We start from the raw sequence: 19,211 nt of genomic DNA, 5'->3' as shown, positions 1-19,211 counted from the left end.
TTTCATTCAGTCCTGGAACATCTAGGCAGTAAAGATGCATACATCAGGATGATCATCTTCGACTACAGCTCTGCATTCAACACTACCCCATCAAACTCATCAATAAGCTTCAAAACCTAAGCCTCAATATCTCCTTGTGCAACTGGATCCCTGATTTCCTCATTTGCAGATCCAGGTCAGTGTGGATTGGCAACAGCATCTCCTCCACAATCTCCATCAGCACAGGCCTGTGTGCCTAGCCCCCTGATCTACTCACCTTACGCTTACGACTGTGTGGTGAAGCGCAGCTCCAGTGCCATGTTCAAGTTTGCTGACGAAGTCTCTGTCGTAGGCTGAGTCAAAGGTGGTGACGAATCAGCGTGTAGGAGGGAGGTGCCCCATTGACAAACCCTCACACAATGTCCGAAGAGCTGATTATTGATCAGAGGAGGAGGAAAGCGGAGCTCCCCGAGCCAGTCCTCATCAGCAGATCGGAGGTGGAGAGGGTCGGCAACTTTAAGACCCTCGGTGTTTTCATTTCAAAGGATCTGTCCTGGGACCAGCACGTGAGTGCCAGTACTTCGGCCCAGTCCATCATGAGTAAAGCCCTCCCCTCCACTGAGCACACCGACATGGAGTGCAGTTACAGGAAAACAGCGTCCATCATCAAGACCCCCCACCACACAGGCCATGCTCTCTTCTCACTGATGCCACCAGGAACAGGAATTACCCCTCAACCATCAGGCTCTTGAACCCAATGGAGATGATGAGTGGGAAACGAGTGGATGGCAGGGATAGCGGGTTATGGATGGGAGAGGAGCTGAGGAGTGGGTTGGTGAGGAATGAGAAAGGAGCCAAAGGGTGGGATAGGGTCTGAGAAGTAGGGAAGGAGCTGAGGGGTGGGATAGGAGATGAGAAGTGGGATAGGAGACGAGAAGTGGGATAGGAGACGAGAAGTGGGATAGGAGACGAGAAGTGGGATAGGAGACAAGAAGTGGGATAGGAGACGAGAAGTGGGATAGGAGACGAGAAGTGGGATAGGAGATGAGAAGAGGGATAGGAGACGAGAAGTGGGATAGGAGGTGAGGGTGGGATAGGAGGTGAGGGTGGGATAGGAGACGAGAACTGGGATAGGAGACGAGAAGTGGGATAGGAGATGAGAAGAGGGATAGGAGACGAGAAGAGGGATAGGAGGTGAGGGTGGGATAGGAGACGAGAAGTGGGATAGGAAACGAGAAGTGGGATAGGAGACGAGAGGAGGGATAGGAGACGAGAAGTGGGATAGGAGACGAGAGGTGGGATAGGAGATGAGAAGTGGGATAGGAGACGAGAAGTGGGATAGGAGACGAGAAGTGGGATAGGAGACGAGAAGTGGGATAGGAGACGAGAAGAGGGATAGGAGGTGAGGGTGGGATAGGAGACGAGAAGTGGGATAGGAGACGAGAAGAGGGATAGGAGACAAGAAGTGGGATAGGAGACGAGAGGTGGGATAGGAGATGAGAAGTGGGATAGGAGACGAGAAGTGGGATAGGAGACGAGAAGTGGGATAGGAGACGAGAAGAGGGATAGGAGACGAGAAGTGGGATAGGAGATGAGAAGTGGGATAGGAGACGAGAAGTGGGATAGGAGGTGAGGGTGGGATAGGAGGTGAGGGTGGGATAGGAGACGAGAAGTGGGATAGGAGACGAGAAGTGGGATAGGAGACGAGAAGTGGGATAGGAGACGAGAAGTGGGATAGGAGACGAGAAGTGGGATAGGAGATGAGAAGTGGATAGGAGCTGAGAAGTGGGATAGGAGGTGAGGGTGGGATAGGAGACGAGAAGTGGGAGAGGAGCTGAGAAGTGGGATAGGAGGTGAGGGTGGGATAGGAGACGAGAAGAGGGATAGGAGATGAGAAGTGGGATAGGAGTTGATGTACGGGATCTGAGCTGGAGTTATTGTGGTCCTTGCTTGTCTGATCATCTGGGGCTCTGGATGATTGCCTGGCTACTCAGGTTTGTGGTCTGGTGGCCACTCAGGGTCGGTCGCAGAAGGAGGTGGTTTCAGACAGTCTCTCGGGCGGGGTGGGTCGAGCTGTCCATGGGGCCTGACCCTTGGATACAGCCTTTCACCTGCTCAGTTCATGTTCCTGTTCGTCACCCCGGTGGGCTGTTGGCTGTGTGACCTCGGAGATGGCGGGGGGTCCGATGCCTGAGCCTCCTGCTGCAGGCCACTGTGTGCTGTGCTCATGCCGTGGGGCATTGGCCTGGACACACCAGAGGCCAAAGAACAAACACACCCCATGGGTGGAAATGTTTACCCTGCTGTTTAGATTGGAGCCCTTTCACTTAAGGCCTCTCAGTTTTAATAAACTTTCTGCGGCCACCCCATTGTTACCAGCTGTATTCCTCACTAATCATGTCAGGAAATTCCCTCCCTTAGGACTCTTGGTGATGCGGGGGAATTTAGGAATCTGATGTACGTAGACCCCTCGTGGAAGTTGGCAGAGTGGTTAACAAGGTGTTAGTCTCCATTAGTCACGGTACTGAGTCCAAGGCCAAGTATCAGCTCTGGTCAGACTAAGCTTGGGGTGGTCACTTCTGGTGTTCTCATGACTGGAAAGATATGAAAACTTCAGAGAGGATGCAGAGTAGATTTACCAGGATCAGACAGCGTGTCTTTTGAGGATAGGTTCAGCAAGCGAGGGCTTTTCTCTTTGTATCAAAGGAGGATGAGGGTGAATGAACAGAAATACGTGAGAGACATGGTTAGAGTGGTCAGGGTGGAAATATCCCATACGAGGCAGCATAATTTTAACATGATTTGTTAAACGGGAATGTTGGAGGTAGGATTTTTACACGGAGGGTGCTGGGTGCATGGAATACACTGGGGCCAGAGGTAGATACATCAGGACGTTTAAGAAACTCTTAGGTAGGTACAAGATAGAAAAACAGAGGGCTGCACAGGAGGGAAGGATTACATTGATCTTAGACTAGTTTTAAAGGTCAGCACAGCATTGTGGGCCGAAGGGCCTGGGCTTACTGTAGTGTTCTATCTTCTAATTTGTATAACCTAGCCGTTCTGCAAAACCCCGCCCAAACTGTCTGAGGTCCCATGTATGATTTGTTATCTGTGTTTGTGTGGATCCTTGGCACGTCTACAAGGTGAAGGGACGATATAAATACCAGCCTCACTTTCCCTTTCAATCCTGACTGAGCACGAGCGATCGGATGCTGCTGCCCAGGGCGAATGAAGCAACAGCAGACAGCGAGGCAGTGAAGACTGTAAACAAACATCAGCACAAACATTTATTCCATTGTTGCTAGGAGAAGTGACACAGGGAGACTTTTGTGACGAGCAACACCGAATCCATTCCTGCTAGAAATGTCATCACAGGGTGGCGCGCAGGGACGGGTGTGTACAAACAAGCTGGATGAACTGTGCAGGTCGGGCAGCATCCGTTGAAAGGAGCAGTCAACCCTGACGAAGGGTCTCGGCCCGAAACGTTGACTGCTCATTTCAACGGATGCTGCCCGACCTGCTGAGCTCATCCAGCTTTTGTACGTGTACAGTGTGCGTAGGACAACACACAAAATGCTGGAAAAACAGTCAATGTTTCGGGCTGAGACCCTTCATGAGGACTGGCCCAAAACTCTTCATTTCCATCCAGGGATGGTGCCTGACTCGTGTGTTGCTCCAACATCTGACTTCCCTCGTGTGTCTCCAGGCGTGTGGGACAGTGCCTTCTCCGCAGGCTCAGGGTCCAGGAGAGCTGAGAGTGTTCTGGGTCCACACTTTACTTCCCCTCTTTGAGGAGCATCGTTTTTAGGGCTTCTAACAGAGCTGGCTGGGTTCTCTGCAATCCACTTCAACCTCTGCTGTGTGTTTAGGACCGGTTCGTGGACTTCATCAAACAGACCTCGCCCAACCGCGGATATCACCCGCTCTCGCCAGGCGGTGAGGGAGGAGTTTCCATCGAGTGGGTCATAACCGGCACCCAGGGGGCTGTGGGACAGAGGGCACAAGGTGTCGCCAATGAGATGCCTGCAATGTAATCACACACCTCACCTGCTGGGAGAGCCAGTGTCCCAACACTCACCTCAAGACCTCTGAGAGCGAGAGGGGGACTGTGTTCCTTTCCTCCCCCACCCACTCTCTCCCCCATTCCTTCCCAACCTCTCCCCCCTCCTTCCCCCACCCACTCTCTCCCATTCCTTCCCAACCTCTCCCCCCTCTCCCACCCACTCTCTCCACCCCCTCCCCCCACCCACTCTCTCCCCCATTCCTTCCCACCTCCCCCACCCACTCTCTCCCCATTCCTTCCCAACCTCTCCCCCCCTCCCTCCCCCACCCACTCTCTCCACCCCCCTCCCCCACCCACTCTCTCCCCCATTCCTTCCCAACCTCTCCCCCCTCTCCCACCCACTCTCTCCACCCCCTCCCCCACCCACTCTCTCCCCCATTCCTTCCCAACCTCTCCCCCCTCTCCCACCCACTCTCTCCACCCCCTCCCCCACCCACTCTCTTCCCCCATTCCTTCCCAACCTCTCCCCACTCCCCTCCCCCACCCACTCTCTCCCCATTCCTTCCCAACCTCTCCCCCCTCCCTCCCCCACCCACTCTCTCCCCCATTCCTTCCCAACCTCTCCCCCCTCCCTCCCCCACCCACTCTCTCCCCCATTCCTTCCCAACCTCTCCCCCCTCCCTCCCCCACCCACTCTCTCCCCCATTCCTTCCCACCTCCCCCACCCACTCTCTCCCCCATTCCTTCTCACCTCCCCCACCCACTCTCTCCCCATTCCTTCCCAACCTCTCCCCCCCTCTCCCACCCACTCTCTCTCCCCCCTCCCCACCCACCCACTCTCTCCCCATTCCTTCCCAACCTCTCCCCCCTCTCCCACCCACTCTCTCTCCCCCCTCCCAAACCCACTCTCTCCCCCATTCCTTCCCAACCTCTCCCCCTCCCTCCCCTACCCACTCTCTCCCCATTCCTTCCCACCTCCCCCACCCACTCTCTCCCCCATTCCTTCTCACCTCCCCCACCCACTCTCTCCCCATTCCTTCCCAACCTCTCCCCCCCTCTCCCACCCACTCTCTCTCCCCCCCTCCCAAACCCACTCTCTCCCCCATTCCTTCCCAACCTCTCCCCCCTCCTCCACCCACTCTCTCCCCCATTCCTTCCCAACCTCTCCCCCCCCTCCCCCACCCACTCTCTCCCCCATTCCTTCCCAACCTCTCCCCTCCCTCCTCCCCACCCACTCTCTCCCCCATTCCTTCCCAACCTCTCCCCCCTCCCCACCCACTCTCTCCCCATTCCTTCCCAACCTCTCCCCCCTCCCCACCCACTCTCTCCCCCATTCCTTCCCACCTCCCCACCTCCCCCACCCACTCTCTCCCCCCATTCCTTCCCACCTCCCTCCCTCCCCCACCCACTCTCTCCCCCATTCCTTCCCAACCTCTCCCCCCTCCCTCCCCCACCCACTCTCTCCCCATTCCTTCCCAACCTCTCCCCCTCCCTCCCACCCACTCTCTCCCCCATTCCTTCCCACCTCCCCCACCCACTCTCTCCCCCATTCCTTCCCAACCTCTCCCCCTCCCTCCCCCACCCACTCTCTCCCCCATTCCTTCCCAACCTCTCCCCCCCCACACAACTTGTTTGTGTTTGAATGAGGAGGAGATCCCAGCTCATAAAGCCCGTAGCCAGGTGTTTGGGCAAGTGGAAAAGTGTCAGTGATCATGGCCTCTCCCCATGCTTGCGGTATCACAGGGGCTTTCCGGTGGGCAGCGTGGTGTCGCAGGGAGATCCCCCCCCCCCCCCGTGGTGGGGGTAATGGTTGCTCAACCATCAACGGCTTCACTGCAGAGGTGGTGTGGGGAGAGTGATTGAAACACCTATTGAGAGTGGAGGTTGAGGGGACGTTTCCTGTAATGGGGGGGTAATCTAGGACCAAAGGGCACAGCCTCAGAATAGAGGGGTGTCCACTCTGAACAGAGATGAAGAAGGAAGAATTTCTCTTTCGAGTGGTGATGGAGGTGGATACGATAGGGTCTTTTAAGGGCCTCTTAGATAGGTACATGGAGCTTAGAAAAGTAGAGGGCTATGCTGTCGGGGAATTCTCGGCAGTTTCTCGAGGCTGTTGCATGCTCAGCCCAACATTGTGGGCCGAAGGGCCTGTAATGTGCTGTACCATATTCTCTGACAGGACATTCGATGGCCTCATTCTGCTGCTGTGTTTTATGGTCCAACGGCCAAGGGATGCAGATGATAAGAATGTGGGAGAAAACAGAGAGGAAACGGGATGATAACAAATGAACAGTCTCTGGTGCTGAAGATCTCCTACCCACCTGCATCAGCTCCACAATGGCCACCAGGTCTGCCAGAGAGATCTCAGCTCCGGCGATGAAGGGCTTGTCCTGCAGGAACTTCTGCTGGAACCTCCCCAGGCTCTGGCTCAGCTCGTTCACAGCTGCCGTCGACCCGGTGTCTGACTCCAGCTTCCCAGCAATGACCGGCACCAGACCCTGTGGGAACCACACAGCACAGGCTGAGGCTGAGGGAAGGGCAGAGAGCTGCCCCTGGCAACCTGTGGATGGGCATCTACAAGGGGGGGGGCATTTCTCCTTCTCCCCCCCCTTTTTCTATTCCTCATTCTGACTCCTCTCTTATCCCTTCTCCTCTCCTCTGCTGCTCCTCCTCCTCCTTCCCTTTCTGTTGTCCACTCTCCTCTCCTATCAGATTCTCTACCTATCACCTCGCAGCTTCTTACTTCATTCCCTTTCCCCCTCACCCACTGCCTGTCTCCTTCACCCTGCCAGCTGGGACTCCTTCCCTCCCCAACTTCCTACTCTGGCATCTTCCTCATTCCTTTCCAGTCCTGAAATGTTGACTGTTGATTCCCCTCCACGGACACTGACTGACCAGCTGAGATTTTTAAACCTACGAGAGGTATAGAGTAGAGAGCAGGAATCTTTACCAAGGGTCAAAATGCCTTCTAGCATGGGGCAGGTATTGAGGTGAGAGTGCGAACATTTAAAGAAGCTGTTTGGATAAGTCTTTTACAGAGTATCGTGGGTGCCTGGAATAATCTGTCAGGGTTGGTGGCGGAGATGTTTAATAAAGACAAGAGATTCTACAGAAGCTGTAAATTCAGAACGCACACAGGGCAGGTAGCATCTGTGTGGGATGTTTTGGGCTGAGACCTCCGACCAGGACTGGAAAGGAAAGAGGCAGAGGCCAGAATAAGAAGGTGGAGGAGTGGGGTGGGGTGGGGGGGGGGGATGTACAATTGGCAGGTGATAGGTGAGACCAAGGTGAGGGGAAGGTGAATGGCTGGAGACAAAGTCAGAAGCTGGTCTGATAGATGGAAGAGTTAAAGGAGTGAAGATGAAGGGGGACAGTAACCCGTGGAAGAAAGGGGAGGATGGGCACTAGATGGGTAGGTGAGGAGAAGAGAATTCCAAATGTGGGTGATAGTGACTCTCCAGGGGGATGGGTTGGGCACAGGTAAATTCATACAATATTGCTCCTGACCACTGGGTTCACAGCACCAGGGAGCTGAGGCTGGGTCCAGGACCTGGCAGACAAACGCACCGGGAGATTGGCTTGTTGTCAGGCTGCCTGCTGTCCGGCAGTTGGGTTATATGGGGAGGTTGGGGTGTGGATGTGTTATATGGTGTGGAGATTAGTGGGTTGAGTTATGTGGTGTGGAGATTAGGGGGGTTGGGTTATATGGTGTGGAGATTAGTGGGTTGGGTTATGTGGGGAGGAGATTAGGGGGTTTGGGTTATGTGGTGTGGAGATTAGGGGGGTTGGGTTATGTGGTGTGGAGATTAGTGGGTTGGGTTATGTGGTGTGGAGATTAAGGGGGTAGGGTTATATGGTGAGGAGATTAGTGGGTTGGGTTATGTGGGGAGGAGATTGGGGGGGTTGGGTTATGTGGGGAGGAGATTAGGGGGGTTGGGTTATGTGGTGTGGAGATTAGGGGGGTTGGGTTATGTGGTGTGGAGATTATGGGGTTGGGTTATATGGTGTGGAGATTAGGGGGGTTGGGTTATGTGGTGTGGTGATTAGGGGGGTTGGGTTATGTGGTGTGGTGATTAGGGTGGTTGGGTTATGTCGGGGGGTGATTAGGGGGGTTGGGTTATGTGGTGTGGAGATTAGGGGGTTGGGTTATGTGGGGAGGAGATCAGGGGGTTTGGGTTATGTGGTGTGGAAATTAGAGGGGTTGGGTTATGTGGGGAGGAGATTGGGGGGGTTGGGTTATGTGGGGAGGAGATCAGGGGGTTTGGGTTATGTGGTGTGGAGATTAGGGGGGTTGGGTTATGTGGGGAGGAGATTAGGGGGGTTGGGTTATGTGGGGAGGAGATCAGGGGGTTTGGGTTATGTGGTGTGGAAATTAGGGGGGTTGGGTTATGTGGGGAGGAGATTGGGGGGGTTGGGTTATGTGGGGAGGAGATCAGGGGGTTTGGGTTATGTGGGGATGAGATTAGGGGGGTTGGGTTATATGGTGAGATTAGGGGGTTGGCTTATGTGCGGAGGAGATTAGGGGGGTTGGGTTAAGTGGTGTGGAGATTAGGGGGTTGGGTTATGTGGGGAGGAGATTGGGGGATTGGGTTATGTGGTGAGGAGATTAGGGGGTTGGGTTATGTGGGGGAGGAGATTAGGGGGGTTGGGTTATCTGGTGAGGAGATTAGGGGGGTTGGGTTATGTGGTGTGGAGATTGGGGGGTTGGGTTATGTGGTGAGGAGATTAGGGGGGTTGGGTTATGTGGGAAGGAGATTAGGGGGGTTGATTTATGTGGTGTGGAGGTTAGGGTGGTTGGGTTATGTGGGGAGGAGATTAGCGGGGTTGGGTTATGTGGTGTGGAGATTAGAGGGGTTGGGTTATGTGGAGTGGAGATTAGAGGGGTTGGGTTATGTGGGGAGAAGATTAGGGGGGTTGGGTTATGTGGTGTGGAGATTAGGGGGTTGGGTTATGTGGGGAGGAGATTAGGGGGGTTGGGTTATGTGGGGAGGAGATTGGGGGATTGGGTTATGTGGTGCGGAGATTAGGGGGTTTGGGTTATGTGGGGAGGAGACTGGGGGGTTGGGTTATATGGGGCGGAGATTAGGGGGGTTAGGTTATGTGGGGAGGAGACTGGGGGGTTGGGTTATGTGGGGAGGAGATTAGGGGGGTTAGGTTATGTGGGGAGGAGACTGGGGGGATGGGTTATGTGGTGTGGAGATTAGGGGGATTGGGTTATGTGGTGTGGAGATTAGGGGGGTTGGGTTATGTGGGGAGGAGATTAGGGGGGTTGGGTTATCTGGTGAGGAGATTAGGGGGATGGGGTTATGTGGTGTGGAGATTAGGGGTGTTGGGTTATGTGGGGAGGAGACTGGGGGGTTGGGTTATATGGGGCGGAGATTAGGGGGGTTGGGTTATCTTGTAAGGAGGTTAGGGGGGTTGGGTTATGTGGTGTGGAGACTGGGGGGTTGGGTTATGTGGTGAGGAGATTAGGTGGGTTGGATTATCTGGGGAGCAGATTAGGGGGGTTGAGTTATGTGGGGAGGAGACTGGGGGGTTGGGTTATATGGGGCGGAGTTTAGGGGGGTTAGGTTATGTGGGGAGGAGACTGGGGGTTGGGTTATGTGGGGAGGAGATTAGGGGGGTTAGGTTATGTGGGGAGGAGACTGGGGGGATGGGTTATGTGGTGTGGAGATTAGGGGGGTTGGGTTATGTGGTGTGGAGATTCGGGGGGTTGGGTTATGTGGGGAGGAGATTAGGGGGGTTAGGTTATGCGGGGAGGAGACTGGGGGGATTGGGTTATGTGGTGTGGAGATTAGGGGGGTTGGGTTATGTGGGGAGGAGATTAGGGGGGTTGGGTTATCTGGTGAGGAGATTAGGGGGATGGGGTTATGTGGCATGGAAATTAGGGGGGGTTGGGTTATATGGTGAGATTAGGGGGTTGGCTTATGTGGTGTGGAGATTGGGTGGTTGGGTTATGTGGTGAGGAGATTAGGGGGGTTGGGTTATGTGGTGTGGAGATTAGGGGTGTTGGGTTATGTGGGGAGAAGATTAGGGGGGTTGGGTTATCTGGTAAGGAGATTAGGGGGGTTGGGTTATGTGGTGTGGAGATTGGGGGGTTGGGTTATGTGGTGAGGAGATTAGGTGGGTTGGGTTATCTGGGGAGGAGATTAGGGGGGTTGAGTTATGTGGTGTGGAGATTAGGGTGGTTGGGTTATGTGGGGAGGAGATTAGCGGGGTTGGGTTATGTGGTGTGGAGATTAGGGGGGTTGGGTTATGTGGAGTGGAGATTAGAGGGGTTGGGTTCTGTGGGGAGGAGATCAGGAGGGTTGGGTTATGTGGTGTGGAGATTAGGGGGTTGGGTTATGTGGTGTGGAGATTAGGGGGTTGGGTTATGTGGGGAGGAGATTAGTGGGGTTGGGTTATGTGGGGAGAGATTAGGGGGGTTGGGTTATATGGTGTGGAGATTAGTGGGGTTGGGTTATGTGGTGTGGAGATTAGGGGGTTTGGGTTATATGGTGTGGAGATTAGGGGGGTTGGGTTATGTGGGGAGGAGATTAGGGGGGTTGGGTTATGTGGTGTGGAGATTAGGGGGGTTGGGTTATGTGGTGTGGAGATTAGGGGGTTGGGTTATGTGGGGAGAGATTAGGGGGTTTGGGTTATATGGTGTGGAGATTAGGGGGGTTGGGTTATGTGGTGTGGAGATTAGGGGGGTTGGGTTATGTGGTGAGGAGATTAGCGGGCTTGGGTTATATGGGGAGGAGATTAGGAGGTTGGGTTATGTGGTGTGCAGTTTACGGGGGTTGGGTTATGTGGGAGGAGATCAGGGGGTTTGGGTTTTGTGGTGTGGAAATTAGGGGGGTTGAGTTATGCGGGGAGGAGATTGGGGGGGTTGGGTTATGTGGGGAGGAGATCAGGGTGTTTGGGTTATGTGGTGTGGAGATTAGGGGGGTTGGGTTATGTGGTGTGGAGATTAGGGGGGTTGGGTTATGTGGGGAGGAGATAAGGGGGGTTGGGTTATGTGGGGAGGAGACTGGGGTGTTGGGTTATGTGGGGTGGAGACTGGGGAGTTGGGTTATGTGGGGAGGAGATTGGGGGGGTTGGGTTATGTGGGGAGGAGATCAGGGTGTTTGGGTTATGTGGTGTGGAAATTAGAGGGGTTGGGTTATGTGGGGAGGAGATTGGGGGGTTGGGTTATGTGGTGTGGAGATTTGGGGGGGTTGGGTTATGTGGGGAGGAGATTAGGGGGGTTGGGTTATCTGGTGAGGAGATTAGGGGGATTGGGTTATGTGGTGTGGAGATTGGGGGGTTGGGTTATATGGTGAGATTAGGGGGTTGGTTTATGTGGGGAGGAGATTAGGGGGGTTGGGTTATGTGGTGTGGAGATCAGGGGGTTGGGTTATGTGGGGAGCAGATTGGGGGATTGGGTTATGTGGTGTGGAAATTAGAGGGGTTGGGTTATGTGGGGAGGAGATTGGGGGGTTGGGTTATGTGGTGTGGAGATTCGGGGGGGTTGGTTTATGAGGGGAGGAGATCAGGGGGTTTGGGTTATGTGGTGTGGAGATTAGGGGGGTTGGGTTATGTGGAGTGGAGTTTAGTGGGAGTTGGGTTATGTGGGGTGGAGATTAGGGTGGTTGGGTTATGTGGGGAGGAGATTAGCGGGGTTGGGTTATGTGGTGTGGAGATTATGGGGGTTGGGTAATATGGGGAGGAGATTAGGGGGGTTGGGTTATCTGGTGAGGAGATTAGGGGGATTGGGTTATGTGGTGTGGAGATCAGGGGGTTGGGTTATGTGGGGAGCAGATTGGGGGATTGGATTATGTGGTGTGGAAATTAGAGGGGTTGGGTTATGTGGTGTGTAGATTCGGTGGGGTTGGTTTATGTGGGGAGGAGATTAGGGAGGTTAGGTTATGTGGGGAGGAGACTGGGGGGGTTGGGTTATGTGGTGTGGAGATTAGGGGGGTTGGGTTATTTGGGGAGGAGATTAGGGGGTTGGGTTATCTGGAGAGGAGATTAGGGGGATTGGGTTATGTGGTGTGGAGATTAGGGGGGGTTGGGTTATATGGTGAGATTAGTGGGTTGGCTTATTTGGGGAGGAGATTAGGAGGGTTGGGTTATGTGGTGTGGAGATTAGGGGGTTGGGTTATGTGGGGAGGAGATTGGGCGATTGGGTTATGTGGTGTGGAGATTAGGGGGGTTGGGTTATGTGGGAGGAGATTAGTGGGGTTGGGTTATCTGGTGAGGAGATTAGGGGGATGGGGTTATGTGGCATGGAAATTAGGGGGGGTTGGGTTATATGGTGAGATTAGGGGGTTGGCTTATGTGGGGAGGAGATTATGGGGGTTGGGTTATGTGGTGTGGAGATTGGGTGGTTGGGTTATGTGGTGAGGAGATTAGGGGGGTTGGGTTATGTAGTGTGGAGATTAGGGTTGTTGGGTTATGTGGGGAGGAGATTAGGGGGGTTGGGTTATCTGGTAAGGAGATTAGGGGGGTTGGGTTATGTGGTGTGGAGATTGGGGGGTTGGGTTATGTGGTGAGGAGATTAGGTGGGTTGGGTTATCTGGGGAGGAGATTAGGGGGGTTGAGTTATGTGGTGTGGAGATTAGGGTGGTTGGGTTATGTGGGGAGGAGATTAGCGGGGTTGGGTTATGTGGTGTGGAGATTAGGGGGGTTGGGTTATGTGGAGTGGAGATTAGAGGGGTTGGGTTCTGTGGGGAGGAGATCAGGAGGGTTGGGTTATGTGGTGTGGAGTTTAGGGGGTTGGGTTATGTGGTGTGGAGATTAGGGGGTTGGGTATGTGGGGAGGAGATTAGGGGGGTTGGGTTATGTGGGGAGAGATTAGGGGGGTTGGGTTATATGGTGTGGAGATTAGTGGGGTTGGGTTATGTGGTGTGGAGATTATGGGGGTTGGGTTATATGGGGAGGAGATTAGTGGGGTTGGGTTATCTGGTGAGGAGATTAGGGGGATTGGGTTATGTGGTGTGGAGATCAGGGGGTTGGGTTATGTGGGGAGCAGATTGGGGGATTGGGTTATGTGGTGTGGAAATTAGAGGGGTTGGGTTATGTGGTGTGTAGATTCGGTGGGGTTGGTTTATGTGGGGAGGAGATTAGGGGGGTTAGGTTATGTGGGGAGGAGTCTGGGGGGGTTGGGTTATGTGGTGTGGAGATTAGGGGGGTTGGGTTATTTGGGGAGGAGATTAGGGGGGTTGGGTTATCTGGAGAGGAGATTAGGGGGATTGGGTTATGTGGTGTGGAGATTAGGGGGGGTTGGGTTATATGGTGAGATTAGGGGGTTGGCTTATTTGGGGAGGAGATTAGGAGGGTTGGGTTATGTGGTGTGGAGATTAGGGGGTTGGGTTATGTGGGGAGGAGATTAGTGGGGTTGGGTTATCTGGTGAGGAGATTAGGGGGATGGGGTTATGTGGCATGGAAATTAGGGGGGGTTGGGTTATGTGGTGAGATTAGGGGGTTGGCTTATGTGGGGAGGAGATTAGGGGGGTTGGGTTATGTGGTGTGGAGATTGGGTGGTTGGGTTATGTGGTGAGGAGATTAGGGGGGTTGGGTTATGTGGTGTGGAGATTAGGGGTGTTGGGTTATGTGGGGAGGAGATTAGGGGGGTTGGGTTATCTGGTAAGGAGATTAGGGGGGTTGGGTTATGTGGTGTGGAGATTGGGGGGTTGGGTTATGTGGTGAGGAGATTAGGTGGGTTGGGTTATCTGGGGAGGAGATTAGGGGGGTTGAGTTATGTGGTGTGGAGATTAGGGTGGTTGGGTTATGTGGGGAGGAGATTAGCGGGATTGGGTTATGTGGTGTGGAGATTAGGGGGTTGGGTTATGTGGAGTGGAGATTAGAGGGGTTGGGTTCTGTGGGGAGGAGATCAGGAGGGTTGGGTTATGTGGTGTGGAGTTTAGGGGGTTGGGTTATGTGGTGTGGAGATTAGGGGGTTGGGTTATGTGGGGAGGAGATTAGGGGGGTTGGGTTATGTGGGGAGAGATTAGGGGGGTTGGGTTATATGGTGTGGAGATTAGTGGGGTTGGGTTATGTGGTGTGGAGATTAGGGGGTTTGGGTTATATGGTGTGGAGATTAGGGGGGTTGGGTTATGTGGGGAGGAGATTAGGGGGGTTGGGTTATGTGGTGTGGAGATTAGGGGGGTTGGATTATGTGGTGTGGAGATTAGGGGGTTGGGTTATGTGGGGAGGAGATTTGGGGGGTTGGGTTATGTGGTGTGGAGATTAGGGGGTTGGGTTATGTGGGGAGGAGATTTGGGGGGTTGGGTTATGTGGTGTGGAGCTTAGGGGGGGTTGGGTTATGTGGTGTGGAGATTAGGGGTGTTGGGTTATGTGGGGAGAGATTAGGGGGTTTGGGTTATATGGTGTGGAGATTAGGGGGGTTGGGTTATGTGGTGTGGAGATTAGGGGTGTTGGGTTATGTGGTGAGGAGATTAGCGGGCTTGGGTTATATGGGGAGGAGATTAGGAGGTTGGGTTATGTGGTGTGGAGATTAGGGGGGTTGGGTTATGTGGGAGGAGATCAGGGGGTTTGTGTTTTGTGGTGTGGAAATTAGGGGGGGGTTGGGTTATGTGGGGAGGAGATAAGGGGGGTTGGGTTATGTGGGGAGGAGACTGGGGTGTTGGGTTATGTGGGGTGGAGACTGGGGAGTTGGGTTATGTGGGGAGGAGATTGGGGGGGTTGGGTTATGTGGGGAGGAGATCAGGGTGTTTGGGTTATGTGATGTGGAAATTAGAGGGGTTGGGTTATGTGGGGAGGAGATTGGGGGGTTGGGTTATGTGGTGTGGAGATTTGGGGGTGTTGGTTTATGTGGGGAGGAGATTAGGGGGGTTGGGTTATCTGGTGAGGAGATTAGGGGGATTGGGTTATGTGGTGTGGAGATTGGGGGGTTGGGTTATATGGTGAGATTAGGGGGTTGGTTTATGTGGGGAGGAGATTAGGGGGGTTGGGTTATGTGGTGTGGAGATCAGGGGGTTGGGTTATGTGGGGAGCAGATTGGGGGATTGGGTTATGTGGTGTGGAAATTAGAGGGGTTGGGTTATGTGGGGAGGAGATTGGGGGGTTGGGTTATGTGGTGTGGAGATTCGGGAGGGTTGGTTTATGAGGGGAGGAGATTAGGGGGGTTAGGTTATGTGGGGAGGAGACTGGGGGGGTTGGGTTATGTGGGGAGGAGATTAGGGGGGTTGGGTTATCTGGTGAGGAAATTAGGGGGATTGGGTTATGTGGGGAGGAGATTAGGGGGGTTGGGTTATGTGGAGTGGAGATTAGGGGGGTTGAGTTATGTGGTGTGGCGATTAGGGGGTTGGGTTAAGTGCGGAGGAGATTTGGGGGGTTGCGTTATGTGGTGTGGAGATTAGGGGGGTTGGGTTATGTGGTGAGGAGATCAGGGGGGTTGGGTTATGTGGTGTGGAGATTGGGGGGTTGAGTTATGTGGTGTGGAGATTAGGGGGGTTGGGTTATGTGGGGAGAGATTAGGGGGTTTGGGTTATATGGTGTGGAGATTAGGGGGGTTGGGTTATGTGGTGTGGAGATTAGGGGGGTTGGGTTATGTGGTGAGGAGATTAGCGGGCTTGGGATATATGGGGAGGAGATTACGGGGTTGGGTTATGTGGAGTGGAGATTAGGGGGGTTGGGTTATGTGGGGAGGAGATCAGGGGGGTTGGGTTTTGTGGTGTGGAGCTTAGGGGGGGTTGGGTTATGTGGTGTGGAGATTAGGGGGGTTGGGTTATGTGGGGAGAGATTAGGGGGTTTGGGTTATATGGTGTGGAGATTAGGGGGGTTGGGTTATGTGGTGTGGAGATTAGGGGGGTTAGGTTATGTGGTGAGGAGATTAGCGGGCTTGGGTTATATGGGGAGGAGATTAGGGGGTTGGGTTATGTGGTGTGGAGATTACGGGGGTTGGGTTATGTGGGGAGGAGAACAGGGGCTTTGGGTTTTGTGGTGTGGAAATTAGGGGGGTTGAGTTATGCGGGGAGGAGATTGTGGGGGTTGGGTTATGTGGGGAGGAGATCAGGGGGCTTGGGTTATGTGATGTGGAGATTAGGGGGGTTGGGTTATGTGGTGTGGAGATTAGGGGGGTTGGGTTATGTGGGGAGGAGATAAGGGGGGTTGGGTTATGTGGGGAGGAGACTGGGGTGTTGGGTTATGTGGGGTGGAGACTGGGGAGTTGGGTTATGTGGGGAGGAGATTGGGGGGGTTGGGTTATGTGGGGAGGAGATCAGGGTGTTTGGGTTATGTGGTGTGGAAATTAGAGGGGTTGGGTTATGTGGGGAGGAGATTGGGGGGTTGGGTTATGTGGTGTGGAGATTTGGGGGGGTTGGGTTATGTGGGGAGGAGATTAGGGGGGTTGGGTTATCTGGTGAGGAGATTAGGGGGATTGGGTTATGTGGTGTGGAGATTGGGGGGGTTGGGTTATATGGTGAGATTAGGGGGTTGGTTTATGTGGGGAGGAGATTAGGAGGGTTGGGTTATGTGGTGTGGAGATCAGGGGGTTGGGTTATGTGGGGAGCAGATTGGGGGATTGGGTTATGTGGTGTGGAAATTAGAGGGGTTGGGTTATGTGGGGAGGAGATTGGGGGGTTGGGTTATGTGGTGTGGAGATTCGGGGGGGTTGGTTTATGAGGGGAGGAGATTAGGGGGGGTTAGGTTATGTGGGGAGGAGACTGGGGGGTTGGGTTATGTGGTGTGGAGATTAGGGGGGTTGGGTTATGTGGGGAGGAGATTAGGGGGGTTGGGTTATCTGGTGAGGAAATTAGGGGGATTGGCTTATGTGGGGAGGAGATTAGGGGGGTTGGGTTATGTGGTGTGGAGATTAGGGGGGTTGAGTTATGTGGTGTGGCGATTAGGGGGTTGGGTTAAGTGCGGAGGAGATTTGGGGGGTTGCATTATGTGGTGTGGAGATTAGGGGGGTTGGGTTATGTGGTGAGGAGATCAGGGGGGTTGGGTTATGTGGTGTGGAGATTGGGGGGTTGAGTTATGTGGTGTGGAGATTAGGGGGGTTGGGTTATGTGGGGAGAGATTAGGGGGTTTGGGTTATATGGTGTGGAGATTAGGGGGTTGGGTTATGTGGTGTGGAGATTAGGGGGGTTGGGTTATGTGGTGAGGAGATTAGCGGGCTTGGGATATGTGGGGAGGAGATTACGGGGTTGGGTTATGTGGTGTGGTGATTAGGGGGGTTGGGTTATGTGGGGAGGAGATCAGGGGGTTTGGGTTTTGTGGGGAGGAGACTGGGGGGGTTGGGTTATGTGGTGTGGAGATTAGGGGGGTTGGGTTATTTGGGGAGGAGATTAGGGGGGGTTGGGTTATATGGTGAGATTAGGGGGGTTGGGTTATGTGGTGTGGAGATTAGGGGTGTTGGGTTATGTGGGGAGCAGATTAGGGGGGTTGGGTTATGTGGTGTGGAGATTGGGGGGTTGGATTATGTGGTGAGGAGATTAGGTGGGTTGGGTTACCTGGGGAGGAGATTAGGGGGGTTGAGTTATGTGGTGTGGAGATTAGGGTGGTTGGGTTATGTGGGGAGGAGATTAGCGGGGTTGGGTTATGTGGTGTGGAGATTAGTGGGGTTGGGTTATGTGGAGTGGAGATTAGAGGGGTTGGGTTCTGTGGGGAGGAGATCAGGAGGGTTGGGTTATGTGGTGTGGAGATTAGGGGGTTGGGTTATGTGGTGTGGAGATTAGGGGGTTGGGTTATGTGGGGAGGAGATTAGGGGGGTTGGGTTATGTGGGGAGAGATTAGGGGGGTTGGGTTATATGGTGTGGAGATTAGTGGGGTTGGGTTATGTGGTGTGGAGATTAGGGGGTTTGGGTTATATGGTGTGGAGATTAGGGGGGTTGGGTTATGTGGGGAGGAGATTAGGGGGGTTGGGTTATGTGGTGTGGAGATTGGGGGGGTTGGGTTATATGGTGAGATTAGGGGGTTGGTTTATGTGGGGAGTAGATTAGGGGGGTTGGGTTATGTGGTGTGAAGATCAGGGGGTTGGGTTATGTGGGGAGCAGATTGGGGGATTGGGTTATGTGGTGTGGAAATTAGAGGGGTTGGGTTATGTGGGGAGGAGATTGGGGGGTTGGGTTATGTGGTGTGGAGATTCGGGGGGGTTGGTTTATGAGGGGAGGAGATTAGGGGGGGTTAGGTTATGTGGGGAGGAGACTGGGGGGGGTTGGGTTATGTGGTGTGGAGATTAGGGGGGTTGGGTTATGTGGGGAGGAGATTAGGGGGGTTGGGTTATCTGGTGAGGAAATTAGGGGGATTGGGTTATGTGGGGAGGAGATTAGGGGGGTTGGGTTATGTGGTGTGGAGATTAGGGGGGTTGAGTTATGTGGTGTGGCGATTAGGGGGTTGGGTTAAGTGCGGAGGAGATTTGGGGGGTTGCGTTATGTGGTGTGGAGATTAGGGGGGTTGGGTTATGTGGTGAGGAGATCAGGGGGGTTGGGTTATGTGGTGTGGAGATTGGGGGGTTGAGTTATGTGGTGAGGAGATTAGCGGGCTTGGGATATATGGGGAGGAGATTACGGGGTTGGGTTATGTGGTGTGGAGATTAGGGGGGTTGGGTTTTGTGGGGAGGAGATCAGGGGGTTTGGGTTTTGTGGTGTGGAAATTAGGGGGGTTGGGTTATGCGGGGAGGAGATTGGGGGGTTGGGTTATGGGGGGAGGAGATCAGGGGTTTTGGGTTATGTGGTGTGGAGTTTAGGGGGGTTGGGTTATGTGGAGTGGAGTTTAGTGGGAGTTGGGTTATGTGGGGTGGAGATTAGGGTGGTTGGGTTATGTGGGGAGGAGATTAGCGGGGTTGGGTTATGTGGTGTGGAGATTATGGGGGTTGGGTTATATGGGGAGGAGATTAGAGGGGTTGGGTTATCTGGTGAGGAGATTAGGGGGATTGGGTTATGTGGTGTGGAGATCAGGGGGTTGGGTTATGTGGGGAGCAGATTGGGGGATTGGGTTATGTGGTGTGGAAATTAGAGGGGTTGGGTTATGTGGGGAGGAGATTGGGGGGTTGGGTTATGTGGTGTGTAGTTTCGGTGGGGTTGGTTTATGTGGGGAGGAGATTAGGGGGGTTAGGTTATGTGGGAAGGAGACTGGGGGGGTTGGGTTATGTGGTGTGGAGATTAGGGGGGTTGGGTTATTTGGGGAGGAGATTAGGGGGGTTGGGTTATCTGGAGAGGAGATTAGGGGGATTGGGTTATGTGGTGTGGAGATTAGGGGGGGTTGGGTTATATGGTGAGATTAGGGGGTTGGCTTATTTGGG

The 19,211-nt window shown here is 54.0% G+C and overlaps 1 protein-coding gene across 1 annotated transcript in view; it reads right to left on the bottom strand.

The window, feature by feature from the left end:
- Positions 1-3,614: 3,614 nt before the first annotated feature.
- LOC132386070 (glutathione S-transferase theta-1-like) overlaps positions 3,615-19,211 on the bottom strand; it is a 79,396-nt gene continuing 63,799 nt past the window's right edge. Inside the window, exons 4-5 of the mRNA XM_059958357.1 lie at positions 6,304-6,480; positions 3,615-3,962 (exon numbers count right to left, since the gene is read on the bottom strand). Of these exons, the coding sequence (XP_059814340.1) occupies positions 3,615-3,962; positions 6,304-6,480 (525 nt within the window). The remainder of the gene's footprint in view (positions 3,963-6,303; positions 6,481-19,211) is intronic.

The sequence above is a fragment of the Hypanus sabinus genome, unplaced genomic scaffold, assembly GCF_030144855.1.
Source record: "Hypanus sabinus isolate sHypSab1 unplaced genomic scaffold, sHypSab1.hap1 H_5, whole genome shotgun sequence".
Taxonomy (NCBI): Eukaryota; Metazoa; Chordata; class Chondrichthyes; order Myliobatiformes; family Dasyatidae; genus Hypanus; species Hypanus sabinus.
This window is presented reverse-complemented; position numbering and strand designations above follow the sequence as displayed.